The sequence below is a fragment of the Leguminivora glycinivorella genome, chromosome 1, assembly GCF_023078275.1.
Source record: "Leguminivora glycinivorella isolate SPB_JAAS2020 chromosome 1, LegGlyc_1.1, whole genome shotgun sequence".
Taxonomy (NCBI): domain Eukaryota; kingdom Metazoa; phylum Arthropoda; class Insecta; order Lepidoptera; family Tortricidae; genus Leguminivora; species Leguminivora glycinivorella.
In genome coordinates this window covers 1,772,625-1,789,408 of record NC_062971.1, presented here as the reverse complement: position 1 = coordinate 1,789,408, position 16,784 = coordinate 1,772,625, and the positions used below count along the sequence as shown (strand labels likewise).

Here is a 16,784-nt window from a genome sequence, read left to right as displayed (position 1 = left end):
TTGAGGATTCCAAATAAAAGACAATTTTACTATATCATGTTTATAAAATCAGAACTTGGGATTACATTAGCAAAATACATAATTAGGTACTTAGACTATTAAAATAAGCATAATCTTAATCATCATCCAATACGATAACTTCATCTGAGGATATAGTAGGTTTAGGGCGAGTTTCAGGCTCATTAAATGAAAGTGACTTTTTAGCCTCTGGCTTTTTGCCTTGTATAACCGACTGTGATGCCTGCTTCGCAACGCCAGTCTTTGTAATCGTTAGAGATGAAGGCAATCTACTTATTGAAGCATTGATTTCCTGTGAGCTAATGTTTTGGGTAGATTTACTCATTGTCGGCATATTTTTCTGACGCTCTGCTAGTTTCTCCTGTAGAGTTTTCCCAGGGCTAACTTGCTGGTGGAGCTGCGGTGGTTTCGAGTGGATTGCCGTATTAACAGTAGATGACGTAGACATGTGCGCCTGTGTGGGTACAGAATGAGAGGAAATAGGAGGCGGATTGTAGTTGCTTAATCCAGCAGTCATCGAGGCTGGAAGACTGGCCAACACTGTCCCCATGCTTGGAGCTAAAGGAGCTGATGTTGACTTCTGCAAACTGCTTGATGTTTTGGGCAAATTACTCGGTGAGGGCTTTTGCAAGCTGCTGACGGGTTTTTGTATACTGCTAGTCGTATTCTTACTGACTGATTTTGTTAAGGAAGTGGTGCCACTAAAAGATTTAGACGGCTTCAAAGGGTTACTTAAAGGATTAGGTTTCGGTTTCGGGCCACGTTTTTGTTTCTTAGCGGGCGGCGGCACGTTGTACGGGGAGAAGCTCTGCCCGAGGAACTGGCGGTAAAATTCTGCTTGGAAGGAATTCTGTAGCGAATTTTGGAGTGAGTTCTGTAAGGTGTTTTGGAGGGAAGTGTATCCCGCTAAAGCGTTGCTCAGGTAGGAGAGGGAGAGTGCAGCCGCAGTTTGTTGGGAGAGCATTGGGTCGTTCAACATGGGCAAATAGTTTTGGAAAGCGGCTGCCATTTCGTGTTGTGACATCTTCGGAAGCCCACTGCCCGCCGCGGGTAGAGGCGTCGGCAGAGACATAGTAACTTTTGGATCTGATTTACTTTGACTAGGCGCTTCTTTTGCCTTTGAAGTTTCAGCAGCTCCTGCCAGCTTAGCTGCTTGCTTCTTCTGTGCATTTTGAGTTTTCTCTAAATTATCAAGGTTATTCAACTGTTTCAACGACGATCGAGCGATGGATTGGCAATATTTCAGACTGACGTCTACGAGATTAGTATTTTCTGTAATGGGCATCGTCGTGATAAGTTTGTAAGCATCAATGATTAAGTTAACGAACTGTTTAGAATTGGACTGTTTCTGCGTTCTCTGGTAGGATTTGTAAATGTCGAGCATGAGGCTTTTTAGCGCCTGTTGTTCGATATCGTTGCTCTTCAAGTCTGGCTGCTGACTGAACTTAAGCACTTGTCCTTTCAGCGATTGTACTGACAGAGAGAATGCTTGTTGTGCTAGTTCCTCCCTGTCTGCGTCACGCAAGTATCTTTTGTCCGGTTCAGGGATCCTTTGCAACTGCAGACTCAAGTCGAGTAATGTTTTATGGTCATCTATCTCTTTTAATATTTCCATAGTAAGCAGGACACACCGATTCATGTGGAATGCGAAACCTCCAGCTCTCTCAACCTCCATCACTGGAATCTTCCAGATGTTGTTGAAGAAATTGGTCATTCTTCTCTCACTAAACAGTCCCCCGATTGACAAACCAAAAGTCGACGTAAACGTGGATAACATTAGATCCCGACATCTCTCAATATTTTTCCCCTTTTTGAAATAAAAATGATAATGTGCCAATCGATAAATTGCTTTATAGTGCGGAGGAAATCTGCTAGCGCAGTCTTCTAGTGCATATATACATGCATTTATTATTTTCATAGTTTCTTCTTCCGTTAGCGGCTTTGACTCGTTGGCAGATTTATTGGATGATTCACTATCTCTACTAGAATTACTACTACTGCTATCTGACGTGGAGTCACTTGAGCTGGAATCTGATGAAGAAGATGATGAGCTACTAGTTTCTTCCTTTTTGTCTGGGTTTACTTTTTCTTTTTCTTCTACTGTTTGTTCTGCAACTTGTGGTATTTCTGGTTTTTCTTGCGGTTTTTGAACCTCAGATATTGTTTCGTGTTCTGCAGGTAAAGTTACTGTTTCATCCTTTTTCTCTCCCATTAGCACATCTTCAACAGGTTTTGTTGTTTCAGTCTCCACATTAGTAGCTGGTTCAGTATTTTGAGCTGAGCTAATTTCTTTACTAGCATTCAGTCTTTCAGTGTCATAAGAAGCCGAACGTCGAACTTTCGCCGCCGCGGCCTCAAGTTTAAGCCGTTTCGCTTCCAGGTTATCTTCTTCGCCGGCGTCACTCACAGAACGTTTCAGTATATTAGCGGCTTGAACTGGTTCGTTTTGTTTTGCTTCAGCTTTTTCAGATTCTTTAGCCGCATCCTCTCGATCCTTTGCAGATTTCCTTGAGAACGGTCCCCTCCTCCATTCGTCTATACATGCCTGAAATACTTTTCCAACTGATGCCGGAATTGGTTTATTCTCGTGTTGTTCAATATATTTCAAAATAGAGGCATGTATTCTGTAGTGCAGTTCTAAAACTTCAATGCAGAGATGCACGGGCGCATTATAGTTAATTTTGAGAGGGTATATCGCGTCCGTCTTTTGTAGCATTGTTACGGCTTTTGAATAATAATCTAAATAGACCGCAGGTGGTTTGTTCCGTTTTTCGGCTACTTTGCCTAACATATAAAAGTAAAGCCATGAGTCCTCGTCGGATTTATCCTCATTGGTGCCACTATTGAGGTCGTCTACAGTAGTGAAACATTTTTGCGTAGTATCCAACATGTCTTCTTTTTGCTTTTCGAGCGACGCAAAATCATCCATGCTCAGAGACTCGCTGGCTTGTTTCAAAGCACGGGAGCAAAATGAATGTATAATGTACACGAACATTCCGTATTCTATCCACATGTTACAATGTTCTGGGTCTAATTGCAAAGAACGCTTAAAGCATCTTATCGTCGATCGTGCTGGATTCAAAAACTCCTTTTCGTTGTTGAGATTCTTGCAGGAGTTCAATAGCCTTTCCAAGTTCATGGCTTTTGCCAGAGCTATTTGCGCCCAAGACTCCAAACGGTTGTTATTGACGATAACGTCGAGTATGTTGAACTTAACTGCCATTTTGGCTTCTTCTCGTTTAAAGTAATGATCGCCCAACAAAAAGTAAATATCTTTCATCTTGTACGGCAAGAGTGTAGGTACGGTTGGAAGTTTCGTTTCAACACCTTTTATATATTTTTCAATATCGGGGACGTACTTATGTGGATCGCATTCTGAAGGCAGTAATGCTAAAATGCGATGGAAGAGTTGTTCTGTGTCAGCTGTTATGGCTGAAACCTTACCCTCGAGTTCGGGAAGTGTGGGAGGCCTAAATATTTCGTAAAGCTGCTGAGCTCTATGCCAATCTAATGAGTGTGGCGTTACATTATGGTCTGCCAAATATTTAACCTTACTCTTTCTACTTGGATGGCCGAATAAGCAAAAGACGCATTGTTCCATGTACTGCAATAGTTGTTCAGCTGACTTTGCTAAAGCTGGCGATCGTATTCGTGGCACTATTGTATCCAAAATAAAGTACAGCAGTTTCCCATCAGAACTGCAGCACCAGCCTCTGTCACCAAGTTGTTGATGTCCAATAAATAACACCATTATAGGATTCGGAACATCATCATCACTTTTATCACCATCATTGGGCACTGCTACTCGTCCTTGATCTTCTTCCCGTTGTAGAATATAGTGCAGTATAATCCAAGGTATGATTGTACCAAAAGGCATCTCTGTAGCATTGGTTTCAACCTGATGCCCTATTATTCTGATCAGATCTTCCAAACCTTGACTAATATCTTTTTGGCTAACTGTATCTAAACAAACCAAGCCTTCTGTAGTAAGAATGTGCTCCATACAGCAGAGTATCTTTACAACAGCAAGGGTCCACTTATTATAATCTTCTGAACCTGATGTATACCGAAAATAGTGTTTTAAGGCCTCATGTAAGCATATCAAAGACCATTTAAAGCATTCATTAACTTTTTCTAGTGCCCAGTAGGTGTCCAAAATAAGAGACAGTTGCACAGCAAAATCTAAAGACATCTCTTCTTCTTGTTTTCTAGCTATTGTCTTACAATGTTCAAATGAATCTATGATAATAGACAATACTTCTTCATAGTGACCTTGGTCATATAACTCCATAACTGTTGATAGTTTTTTATTTCTCTCTAAGAATTTTATATATTCGTCTATTTCATCATTGTTTATGATTGGTTTAAAGGTAAAGTTAATAATTTGCAGACTATACCTTTCACTGCATTCCCCCATTGCTTCAAATTCAAAGGATAGTTGATACAAGGCATCTAAACAAAGTTCATCACTTTTATTCAATAGATTAATATGTACTTTAACCCAAAGATAGCGCAACATATATTCCAGACAATCAATTCCTGAAAATATGTGTGGATTCATAGTAAGAATCAAGCCGATAGACTCAATCACGTCTAGATCATGTGTGTCTTTACTATCATTTACATTCATCTTTTCGTTAACTAGAAACTCTTCAACCAAAATATTAACTGCAGTGTAGTGTCTCAAGTCATCGTGGTTGTCTCCAGTACAAGCTGGTACATCAATGTGATTTTTGTAGCATTTATTACATTCGATAAATATAGTTGAGAGACCTTCAGGCCATTTTAATTTCCAATTTCCTGCTAAAATCTGTAGAAAATCATTTAAAATATCAATTATATCTTTCTTATTTTCAATGTACTTGTTAATGAACTGTTGCACATCATTATTCTCAACCTCAGAACCAAAATATTCAGTATCTCTTTTCTCAGGCTGATCTTTTTCATCAAACAGCTTGTCTAGATCTCTAACATCTGGAGAAGGCTCCCCTGCTTCTTTTTTATCAGTAGTATTGTCAGAAGTCAGGCAAGGTGGCACCAATCTCCTTAAAGTATCATAGATGTTATTGCTTAGTTTGTCCACTTTGTTGGTTGTCTTCTTTCTGCCAGAGCGCCGTTTGGTGCACCACTCCCATTGTTGCAAGAAGCTGAGAGCACTCCCTCGTCTTCTCACAGGCTGTTTCTTTTGAGTTTTAGCTTCAGGCTGTGCCTCAGCAGGTGCATCTGTAGCAGCAGTCTCAATGTCACTCTCAACTTTCTCTGTATCAGTGGCAGCCTTGTCTTTATCTGACATTTCATTGTCATTCTCTGACACAATATCATTATTTTTATCACTTTCTGCATTTTCTTCGGCTTTTTCAGGAGCTTCATCTTTCTTTGGCTCTTCACATACTTCCATAGGTTCCTGTTTATCTTCCTTTTCAAATATGACATCTATAAAACAGGCATGACTGTAGAAATTGTCTGAGATATATTGATGCATGTGTATCAAAGATTCCCCAACTGATTTCCAAGTCAAATCATTAATTGGCTTTTGCAATTTTAAGTGGGGTAATACATATTTGTGCTTTTGTTTTCTTTGTTGCTCTATGAATTCCTCATGTATCTCCTCTGCTTCTTTTAGTAGTTTCTTAGCTTCTTCTTCATCAATTGGATCATCATCTTTTTCATTCCATTTGTACATAGGGTTAAGATATTCCATAAAATCTTTAATGTATGGGTAGGTAGTGAATATGTGTTTTCTGTAAGCTAAACCTCTGAGATATCCCGGGTCCAGTTGTAGTGTATCATAGATAGCTGATACACATTCTTCATGAAAGTCTAGTCCCATCAGTAGAATGACAATTTTGTCGAGGCACGGCCAGTGGCGCGGGTTGCGGTCGGCACCGCGTTGGAAGGCATGGAGGGCTGTTTCGTACCGTTTTCCACGCATACACAGTTGCCCAAGGCGATGCCATAATGTAACGTCAGTATCGTCAAGTTCCGAGGCCGCACAATAACAATCAATGGCGGCATCTACATCAGAACTACTCAAAATTGTTGCAAGATTCTTATAACATAAATATTTTAGATTAAGCAAAGGACCTGATATTTTCTCACCTTGCGCTGGTTTCTTAATATCATAGAGTAGCTCCGTATCCAGGAGGTCCTTGAGTAATTGGGTAGCGTCCTTTAAATTGCCTTTTCGTTGTAACTCGAGAGCCTTTGCATATTGTTGCAATGCTATTTGTTCCAAGGCTTCTTTTGTGACTTCTTCTTCAGATCCACTTTCTTCTTCGGACTCGTCGTTTAATGCTGCTATTTTAATCATGTTTTATAGCATTTCGTGCTCGATTTTCATGACAAATTATGTACCCGGCGATATAATAAAATGACAACAATAATAGCCACAGACTAAATATACCAGACTGTCATTTTTGCTACCATTTTCACTACTTTCAGTTCTTTCTGAGGTGTGGCGCTTTTATGTTTATCTTAAATGGTTTTTATACAGTTTCTGTTTATGATCCGAACAATCTGTCAAATGGTACAGTGCAAATTCCGTCGCTTGTGTCATCCGTGACCGTCAGAAAAGGATCAATCGGACCATATTTGTGTTAAAATACTTGTTTTCTATTAATTTTACAAAATGTCTCGGCCCGGAGATAGACCTAATCAAGCGCAGACGTATAAACTAGTCGTCGTGGGGGGTGGTGGTGTTGGAAAAAGTGCAATCACTATACAGTTTATCCAGGTAAAAACCGTAATAGGTTAATCAAGGTCTCCAAACAAGATATTTACTATTCTTAGAATACACATAGCAGCGTTTACTCATCAAGCTTAGTTTAAGGGTCTCAGAGTCCTGATTTTGCTCCAATTCCTTCAGTTATGACACAAAGTGTGTGTCAAGGTCCTATCTCAAAGACGCCGCCCACTATTACAAGTGGTCTTTTAAGTGCCCTGTTTTTTTTTTTCTAGAGTTATTTCGTGACCGACTACGACCCTACGATTGAAGACAGCTACACGAAGCAATGCGTGATAGACGATATTCCCGCGAAATTGGACAGTGAGTAGAACATATTTTTAATTTTATTGTTGTTGGACGATTGGCTTGTCCGTTTAATGTTTGCTCGGCACTCGGCAGTGTGTCATGGCTGTATTCAATATATGCAGTTATTTTGTGGGCAGAACCCAAGTACTTTTTATGGCAAAGTTTCCTTATTAGTATTACCCACAGAATGTAATATGTAACATAGAATGGCTATTTTCATTTCTGAATTATGTTAAATTTACGAAACTGTTGGAGTTTATAAAGAAACCTTTGTAAAATATAAAACTGATTATACTTATAGGTACATAATCCCCCAGGTCCCAGGTTCAAATCCTGGAAAGGGTGTTTATTTGTGTGTATATTTGTATGGCTGAGTCAATAGCAAAGCTGCATTAAAAATTAGCCTGAAATTCATAGTACTGTATGGCATAAGTGGAGCTCATAAAATTATCTGATGCCCAATTGAATACAAGTATTTATAGTTGCTATCTCAGACAGTTGATAAGGTATTGGGTTACATTTGTTGAGATGACAAGATACCTGATAACAAAAATCTCTTTGATTGTTATCTTTCTTGTATAAATAATGTTTTCTAACAAATATTTATTCTGAACCAGCTTTATTCAAGGAGGTTTTAGACAGTTTTAATTCCTTTTGATTGCATTTTATTAATATTATTTCTTATTGGACACTTGAAACTTTTGAAGCTTTTCTTTTATTACATATTTCATTCTGTAAAAATAGTGTCTACAGTCTACGCCACATCTTGGGATTAGTTGTCAAAGTGGACCCCAGGCTCTTGGCTCTCTCCAGGAGCTGTGGCGAATGCTGGGATAATGCAAGGAGGATAATGATCAAAAATCAAAATCAAAATAATTTATTCAGAAAATAGGCCACAGGGACACACGTCACATGTACATAATTATTTAGATCATATATTTAGTTGCCTCTAACTCCTCAGAGGATTCTGGTGCAAATTTGTTAAATTGTTATAGTATACTTGATGTAAATGTTAATAGTTACCCCAGAATTAAATGTCTTTTTTTAATAGTAATTTCCTATATTGTCACTAATTTGAAAACATCTCGTATCTCACACTGCTCCTCAAAGTTAAAACGTAGTAAGTCTATATGCATTCCATACATACTACATTTTTTTCTTCATTGACACAAGAAGACACAAGTTTTTTTCAAAGTAGATATTCAACAGTTTAGGGTCATAAACAGGACAATAAATTCGTCATTAGAATCAACTGAAAAATGCGACCCATACACTACCCCTCCACTTTTGATATTAAGGAAACTTACCTCCCCTTCCACTATCTTATAAAATTAATGCCTCATTTTTAACATAAAAACTGTTTTCCCTTACAGTCCTGGACACAGCGGGCCAGGAGGAGTTCTCCGCCATGCGGGAACAGTACATGCGCTCAGGAGAGGGCTTCCTCCTCGTCTTCTCCGTGGCCGAACACTCCAGCTTTGACGAAATATACAAGTTCCACAAGCAGATACTACGTGTGAAGGATAGGGATGAGTTCCCCATGCTTATGGTGGGGAATAAGGCTGATTTGGAGGCACAAAGAGTGGTGAGTAACTTTGACTTACAGCATCGATCCAGGCTGAAAACGATACTGACTCATAGCACTCGGAAATACGCCTTTATAAGTTTCTCAAGCAGATTCTCCGTGTGAAGGATACGGATGAAAAGGGTTTCAGTAATGGAAAGTTTCAATCTGTATACAAAAATGAGGAAAGTTTCATAATTTTTCCTATGTTGAAAATTTCGCAATTTGGGAAAGTTTTCTTTGCACATTAGTAATTAAAACTGCCGGTATTTAATATTATTGTGAGTATTACAAATATTTTCAAAGTTGGATTCATTAAACAGGTAATCCCTGAATCACATTATGATATAACAATCAATATTCAACTTGAATACGTGAGTGAGTCACGTGTTTGTTTTCCTTTAAGTTTGTCCTGCACGTCATATACGTTCTCCCGATATGACGCGGTGTGAATGATGACTCAATTTAGGCCTTTGTCTTCGTTCGGAGACTTGCTTGAGCCCTTTCGCAATTGGTTAGATTCTAAAACAATATCAGAGACTTAACGTTTCGTTAACGCTTAAAGATGCTATCACGTATATAAACATCCCATGAGTGCAAAACAGTCAGACAACAAATGAGAAAACGTGACCATATTTCTGCTTTTATTTTAATAATAGTAATTTTACTTTATAATTATATTTAGTGGGTGGTTTCCATGTCGATGAAATTGTTAGAACAGCAAATAATTCACGTAATAAAATATAATTTCCTAATTTGTGTACTCCCAATAAGGTTGAAAATGGTGCAATTTTGGTCTCACTTTTGATATTTGACTGTTCTTCTTTGAATCTCACTTCAATTCGAAATACTTTAAATAATAGGTAGGTATGTAGAGTTTGAGTTAACTTTACACCGACAGAATAGAGCAAAGCTTATATAAAATACCAAATATATAATTTCATATTGTTTCATTAGAGTTTGACGTTAAAGATGACATGCAAATGTGGGTAATGCAAAGTTACTGTGGCCCGACTCTAGAGAGTCCTAAATTATAGGGTAACATAATTCCTTTTAAAGAATTTTATTCCCAGGTTAGACATATGTTTGCCCGGTGTACTACAATTTTATGACGACACCGTTTTAGAAGCAAACAAACATAAAACGTATTCGAGAAGCAGTAGAGTCTAATATTAATTCGCTGTTTATTTACGTCTTCAACGTCTCGGGACCGCTGGAGTAGTAAAAGTTTTATGGGTTGTAAATGTAGATGTCACGAATACTCGTAATGTGACCTAAACAAACCGTGTCACCTGAAACTTACATGTTTGGTATGCAACTATGCAGCTATATTCTAAGACAAAATATTAGTGTTTTTATTACGCTTATTCTCTAGGTCTGTTGCACTATTAAACCGTCCGTTACTGAATTTAGCGTTTGCATTTTTTTCAAATGGGTGCATGACTGCGGTGGATGCAACTGGCCCTTAGAAAAAGTAATAAATATTGGAGACTGAGCCCAAACTAAGCAAAGCTTGTACTACGGGTGCTAAGCGACGATATATATATATATATATACATACACACACATACGCAGTTTACATACATACGTAGTTTGTCGCGCAAGAAAATTGCCTCGCGACGTGCCTCGCTCTTCGAAAAAAAAAAATGAACTAAACGAACCATAACTCTCTTACAGGTATCCCTAGAAGAGGCGCAAGCCCTCTCCCGCCAACTGAAAGTCCCCTACATAGAATGCAGCGCCAAAGCGCGCATGAACGTGGACCAAGCCTTCCACGAGCTGGTGCGCCTCGTGCGCCGGTTCCAGGAGGCCGAGCGAGTCCACATCAAGGCGGAACACGGCAGGAAGAGTAAGAAGTGCGCCATTTTGTAACGTACGTGTGGACGGTGCTGTTAAGTCTGCGGAGTCGAGGTTGGGGAATTGTTTTTTTTTTTTTTGTTGCGGCGTTTGAGTGTGTCTGACAAAACTTAGTTGAAATTAAAAAGTGGCAACATTGCAGTGTCATCCGTTTCAAAATGCAAGAGAACGAGACTACACTGCGATATACGACGTTGCCACTTTTTAGTTTTTACTTTTTGTCAAGTTGTTATTAGAGTCTATCAAACCATTTCCGTCAGCAGATTAATCGGATTAAATATTTTTAAAGCAGGCGCGAAGGGTTGTAGACTCATAAAAAAATGCGTTTTTTTTTCTCTACTGGCAAACTTGTTCGACAGACTTGTACTCTCCCTCTGTGTTTTATACTGTCACGACATACTCAAGACCTTGAGAGTTACTTTTTAGTTTTTTTGTACCAGTTGGCCGTAGGTAACTTCATACATATCTTTTCGCAGACTCTGTGTACATTTTTTAAATCTACAGCAATATTGAGGCTGGATATTCGAAGAGATGGTCTATTCATTTCAAAATATTTGTCAAATAATATGAACTAATTTGAGATAACAACTTTTTTAATTTTTAGAAACCAGTCTAACTTTGAAAATAACGCTGAAAAGAGGTCATTATTAATTTACCTAATTAATGGCAAAGCTAAGACTTAACAGTAGATTAGGAATAAATAAAACAAGCTAGTTGTCATTTTCCCTCAAAAATCTTTGAGACCCTACCCCGAAATACGATAATCAAAATCTACAATCTGGCAAAAAAGTAGAACTGGAACTATTTTTTATTTATTTATTATAGCAACACTTACTGTTTTCATTCAAAAGTGACTCAGTAGGTGCCACATGCAAAACGACATAGACAATGGCGCCCCTATTAATTTCCACTTTTTTTGCGAGGTTGTAGATTTCTGTTAAAACATTTTACGTTTTCTGGGAAGACCCAGGATTTAGGGTATGACTGTACACTATATCTAGCTAATCCGAGCTTGTAGCTCTAATAATTTGAACACCTAAAACATATTTTTATATCACAATATTTAATATTTATTTTTTGTTCAGTGAGATTCATTTTTCTACTCTTTCTTTACATTTTGTTTAATCATAGACTAATAAATAGGTCTATCGTAAGGTATTTATTCTTTTTTTAGGTTGTTCTTAAGCTTTATTACTGGATAGTTATAATTTGTTGGTGGATGCATTTATTGTTTCCAATATTAGGAGTAAAAAAATAATTTCAATGCATCTGTTTTTGTTGTTATTTTTCATCGTATTTTGTTGGTGCTATAATTTATTTTACTAGTGCCATACTTTAAATTTCTACTGAGAGAAAAGAACACCAAATATCGCTTTAACATTAGGGCTTTAATTTTAACAGTTCTTTTGCTATAATGTTAATGTATACGGCCATTTGAATACTTAAATGTCAGTTGCTTCCTTAATATTCAAACAATTAGGTATACCACCGAATAGGTGAATTATTATTGATGCATATGATATGGCGTATACTTGTAGACAATATTATAAAATTATAAGTCGACATCCAGGTTACGCAATCGACCAATAGGTACATAATATATGATTAAATAAAGCTCGAGTCAAAAATTTGTTTCTCATGTGTAACAAAAGTTTCGTTACACTGATAAGTGTTTACGCGTAGAAGAAATTTTAATCTATTTACCAGTGGCGGCTGGTGAAAATTTCTGCTAGGCAACACTGAGCAAAAAGAAACCTACCTTAACATTAGATACTTTAGTAGTAATCAATTTTAGGCAAGCCGGTGGGAATTGGCTTGTATGGACCAGCCGCTGCTGCTATTTACACTTAAAAATCGAAAATAAGATGTTATATATGAAAAAAAAATTCTTTAATATATGAAATCTTATTTTCGATTTTTCATTTATATATATATTAGTGTGACTACTTAGAAAAACACAAATCAAAATATTTGTTAAAATAATTTAATTTGTTCCCATAGTTGCCTATTTACATTTCTTTCTTTTACAAATAATTTAAATTTATTTATGGTCGTATACATCCAGCGTTATATGAAAAAGGTGCTAACATATTCAACTTAGCTTAGCAGTATATATCCGTATACTTTTTTGAGTCATTTTGTCTACGGGATATGATCCCAATTAATCGCTGAAAAGGGTAAATTAGAAAAAAAGTTATACTGTTTACACCATCCGTGTATGTAAATAACTATTCTCTCTGGCTTAAGGCACTAGTCCCACCGGAAGCTAGTAAGCGATGTTATCGCCGATAGAAATGCTTTTGCTGGGACCAGTGCCTACTGCCTGAAGTCGTATTTAATTCTAAGAAACACAGTAACAAAACTGTTACGTCTCCCGAACGTTTGGAAACCAAATACTAATGTTTATGTATTTTGTTATTAACAGTTTTTCGGTATTTTAATATTAGCTAGCTGTAGACTTGCAATTTGACGTTCAACGGCTGAAAATGACACTAATTCTTTCATCTATTTTTGATTTCAATAGCAACTTTTTCAAAATATTTTAACTATCTAATAATCTGTGTTCTGTGTCAACAGTCACATACAACTATCGCCAAAAGTTATAGTTATGTTACGTAAATGTTCATGCCAAGTTTAGACTTTCGGCAGGTGTGTGATTTTTAACGTGGCTTGTTTTTTTTTTTTTTCATTATCAAATGTACCTAGTTATTTAAGAAAAGAAAGGATCAGTGTAATTTTTGAGCCAGCACAACAATAATTACGTGATAGGATGCACATTTTGTAAAGAGATATACAATACATATATTTTTATAACGTTGTATTTATTGGTTCGGGCTTTTGCTGCGCGGTTTGTGGTGCACAAGTTTTGATACGGTTTTACAATCATTTTAACGTTTGTAAGTAGTTTTACAGTAACTTGGATATTGTAACTAATGTAAGGACCTTGAGCACAATCAATTTCGTACTTTGAACTCCTATATTCGTGGATAATGCCGGCGATCACTGCCACTGTGTGAGCGAGACAACAATGTTGTTATGTGCGTGCGATAGAGATAGAAAATGGTGGGTCAATGTACGACATTCCTGGTGCTTAGCGTTTCTTTAGAAACTTGTATATAATATGTATGTGTAAACAATGTTAGGGAATTATATGTTTGATGTGGAAGGTCCCAAAATATTTATTCTGTGGTAAAATATTAAGGAAATCAGAAAATCTAACCTAGTAATTTGTCACTAATTTTATGATTCCATTGGGTAACGGAAATTAATCTTATTGTTAATATTTTGTTACACAATGGAAGCATTAGTTCATTAGTGAAATATATTTTCACCATACATAATTAGGCAGCAAAAATAAAATTAACTATTTAACCAAGACGTGTGTGTAAAAATGTCTAATCTGTTTGATGATATAGTAAATAGGCGAGCTGAGACACTGCCAAGAATGGTGCCGATGTGCGGTTTTCTACAAGAGTTTAACAAAACACTAACTGTAGTGTAAAAATCTAATTTTTGAGATAGCTTTTATAAAAGTCAATATGTGAGTGTGCACGGGGAAACGTCCCACTTTGTCGATTCCTATAAAGCCGTTTTGTCAGTTTATGCATATGGAGATACAAGTAAATCTCGCCTTAATGGCAACCGACAAAGTGGGACGTTTTACTAAACACACTCACATATATTTAAGTATCAAATGTGTAACATTTTTTTATTATCAATTATTTATATTTTTACCTAAAATTAGCTGGCATTTTCTCATTTTGGCATCCCTTTTATAAGAAAATCAAATCATATGGATTGCCAGTGACACATTGTTTGCTATTTTCTTTGTTATATTTATTAATACATTTAATACGTATCAATAATGCCTCTTATTATACCAGTATTGTTTTATGTTGTGATTTACTCAATACTATTTATTACGTTTACTTTAGTACAAGACACGTCGTTGTCAGTTCATGTTCAAATGCAATTCTGAATCATTCGCATAATAATTGTTAATTTATGTTTCTTACCAAACTGTTGTTAGGATTATCAATGAGCATTTCTTAAAAGGTGGAGTTACTGCAATTAAAAAATAATGATTTTTTTTGCAATTCAATTTTGTAACGGATGTTACTGTTGTCTGTTGAGTCATGTTTAATTTTCGTAACAGAATCAAAGAAATAAAATATTTGATTGATTGATTAATAATAACGTGCCCGACCCATCTACTTTACGCACATTTAAAAAAATATATAGTTTCGTACATGTCTATTTGGTTTATTGTTTTAGGTAACCTTAAGAAATTTACTAACTTTGTTAAAATAACTAACCTACAGTACTTTTTCAAACTGTCATTCAACTGTGTACTACAAGTAAATCTACTGTGAATCCACCTTTACTCGAAACATTCAATTGATTAATTTGCGAAAGGGTATAAAATAAACGGAATGTATTGTTATTATATTACTAACTAGCTTTTACCCGCGGCTTCGCCCGCGTAATAAAAGTATTCATTAAGATTTTCATTTGGATCCTTAGGTTTCTCTGGTATATTTATCTGCGATTATTTCGATTGCACATAATACTTTTGCTTGCAATGATTGTAGAAATATTACACATCGACCACAGCGTAGGTAATTCTATATACGCTGGGGAAACCTTTATAAACATCCCACATAGCCCGTATTTCGACACTATATGATCGGTGGGTAAAAAGTACTTTTTTCTATTATCCCTTACAATTTTTTACATTTTGCTTATACTTATCGCAAACGTAATCTTCAAGCAAGCAAACAACGATCGTCTTAGAGCACTTTGATTGTAAGAGACCGCCGACCGATTATCCGTATCCCTCTAACGATACCCATATTATCCGTATCCGTATCCGTTTCCGTATCCGTATCCGTATCCCTATCCGTATCCCTATCTCTATCCCTATCGCTAACGCTATCGCTATCCCTATCGCTATCCCTATCGCTATCCCTATCCCTTATCAAGATAACACTAAGTTCTCGCGCTTTGTACACATATTTAAAGTCACATACAGGTCGAAAGCGATTAATTAACATTATTTTTACCTTTTTTCCCAACGTTTCGGCCAGGTTGCACTGGCCGTGGTCGCGGAAGACTGACGTCCCAGCAAAATGTCACCGGAGATGTAAACAACACAAAACTACCCGATATTAATTTATATAAATGTTCGGGGTAGACAAATAAATATAATTTACCCGCATGTAATTATTTACGACATCACATTAGAAACCTCAAAAATAACAGTACTTCTCCACTATTTAATGGATGTTATTATACATATAAACCTTCCTCTTGAATCACTCTATCTATTAAAAAAAACCGCATCAAAATCCGTTGCGTAGTTTCAAAGATTTAAGCATACAAAGGGACATAGGGACAGAAAAAGTGACTTTGTTTTATACTATGTAGTGATAGCGATTGTAAGTGAAACAGCCTTTATTCGGTAACGTTATCGACTTAGTACATTTGTCTCTCTCATTCGTTTGTTGGTAAAACGAGACAAATGTTATATCGATAAATGTTACAGTGCGAACAACACATTCTACGGACCAGTTTTTACTTTTTTAAATAAATTGCAACCCAAGCATGTGGGGCGGGGGAGGTAAGAGCTCAGCTAACAAGGGAGATGAGGGGTAAATAATTATAATAAACCTGCTTACGTAATCCTGAACGGCCCCGTGCTAAATCCTTACGTTTCATCTGCAATAAGCTCGGTAAGTCATCGTGGACCTTATTGGACTGCAAGAAGGTTGAAATTGAGTCGTAGCGCGTCATTCAACGTACTTGGCGGTCAAAGGGTTAAAAATATGTATTTGGTCAGTAGAGTGGTGTTATAACCTGAAATAATATCTTATATAATAAAAGTGACGAGTTATTTTTGGTCACTTCGGCATAAAATATATTGTTGCAGGGGGTTTAATGTTAAAGGGCACCCCATTAAACTGTTAATGTTGTCCAGCTAATGTATTGTACCTAATAAACACGGCAATAACAATCTGTTTTATTATTTTTCCTTAGAAATGAACAAAAGATAGTTGCTCCCGTGTAAATAAGACGAGCAAGTTTCGGCGCCGAGCGATGAACTACGCGCTCTCTTTTATTCACATGGGAAAGACTTTTTTTTTTATCGCCGATTACTTGCTTTTGGTGGGAACAGTGCCTTAGCCTATCTTATCTTACCCGTGGTTAAAGGGTGGAAGCATTTTCTCGAATAAAATAAAACTATGTAATAATAATAGCCGAATGGCAATCGTCGCCGCCAGAAATGCATTTTAGCTCTGTCGCGCCAACACGCAA

General features: G+C 36.9%; 2 protein-coding genes across 2 annotated transcripts; one reads left to right on the top strand and one right to left on the bottom strand.

Annotated features, from left to right (window-relative positions):
• Window positions 1-24: 24 nt before the first annotated feature.
• LOC125231070 (calcineurin-binding protein cabin-1-like) lies at window positions 25-6,464 on the bottom strand. The gene has a single exon (XM_048136452.1). The coding sequence runs from the start codon at window positions 6,326-6,328 to the stop codon at window positions 116-118; it is 6,213 nt and encodes a 2,070-aa protein (XP_047992409.1). The 5' UTR covers window positions 6,329-6,464; the 3' UTR covers window positions 25-115.
• A 65-nt stretch (window positions 6,465-6,529) lies between these two features.
• On the top strand, window positions 6,530-14,580 carry LOC125231161 (ras-like protein 2). The gene is made up of 4 exons (XM_048136563.1): window positions 6,530-6,751; window positions 6,976-7,063; window positions 8,422-8,633; window positions 10,290-14,580. Exons 1-4 carry the CDS (start codon window positions 6,647-6,649, stop codon window positions 10,482-10,484), a joined length of 600 nt encoding a protein of 199 aa, XP_047992520.1. The 5' UTR covers window positions 6,530-6,646; the 3' UTR covers window positions 10,485-14,580.
• The last annotated feature ends 2,204 nt before the right edge of the window (window positions 14,581-16,784 follow it).

Coding starts and splice junctions, on each gene's coding strand:
- LOC125231070 (XM_048136452.1), bottom strand. CDS start 6,328: ATGATTAAAATAGCAGCATTAAACGACGAGTCCGAAGAAGAAAGTGGA.
- LOC125231161 (XM_048136563.1), top strand. CDS start 6,647: ATGTCTCGGCCCGGAGATAGACCTAATCAAGCGCAGACGTATAAACTA. Junction 6,752..6,975: donor TCACTATACAGTTTATCCAG/GTAAAAACCGTA, acceptor TTTTTTTTCTAG/AGTTATTTCGTGACCGACTA. Junction 7,064..8,421: donor TATTCCCGCGAAATTGGACA/GTGAGTAGAACA, acceptor TTTCCCTTACAG/TCCTGGACACAGCGGGCCAG.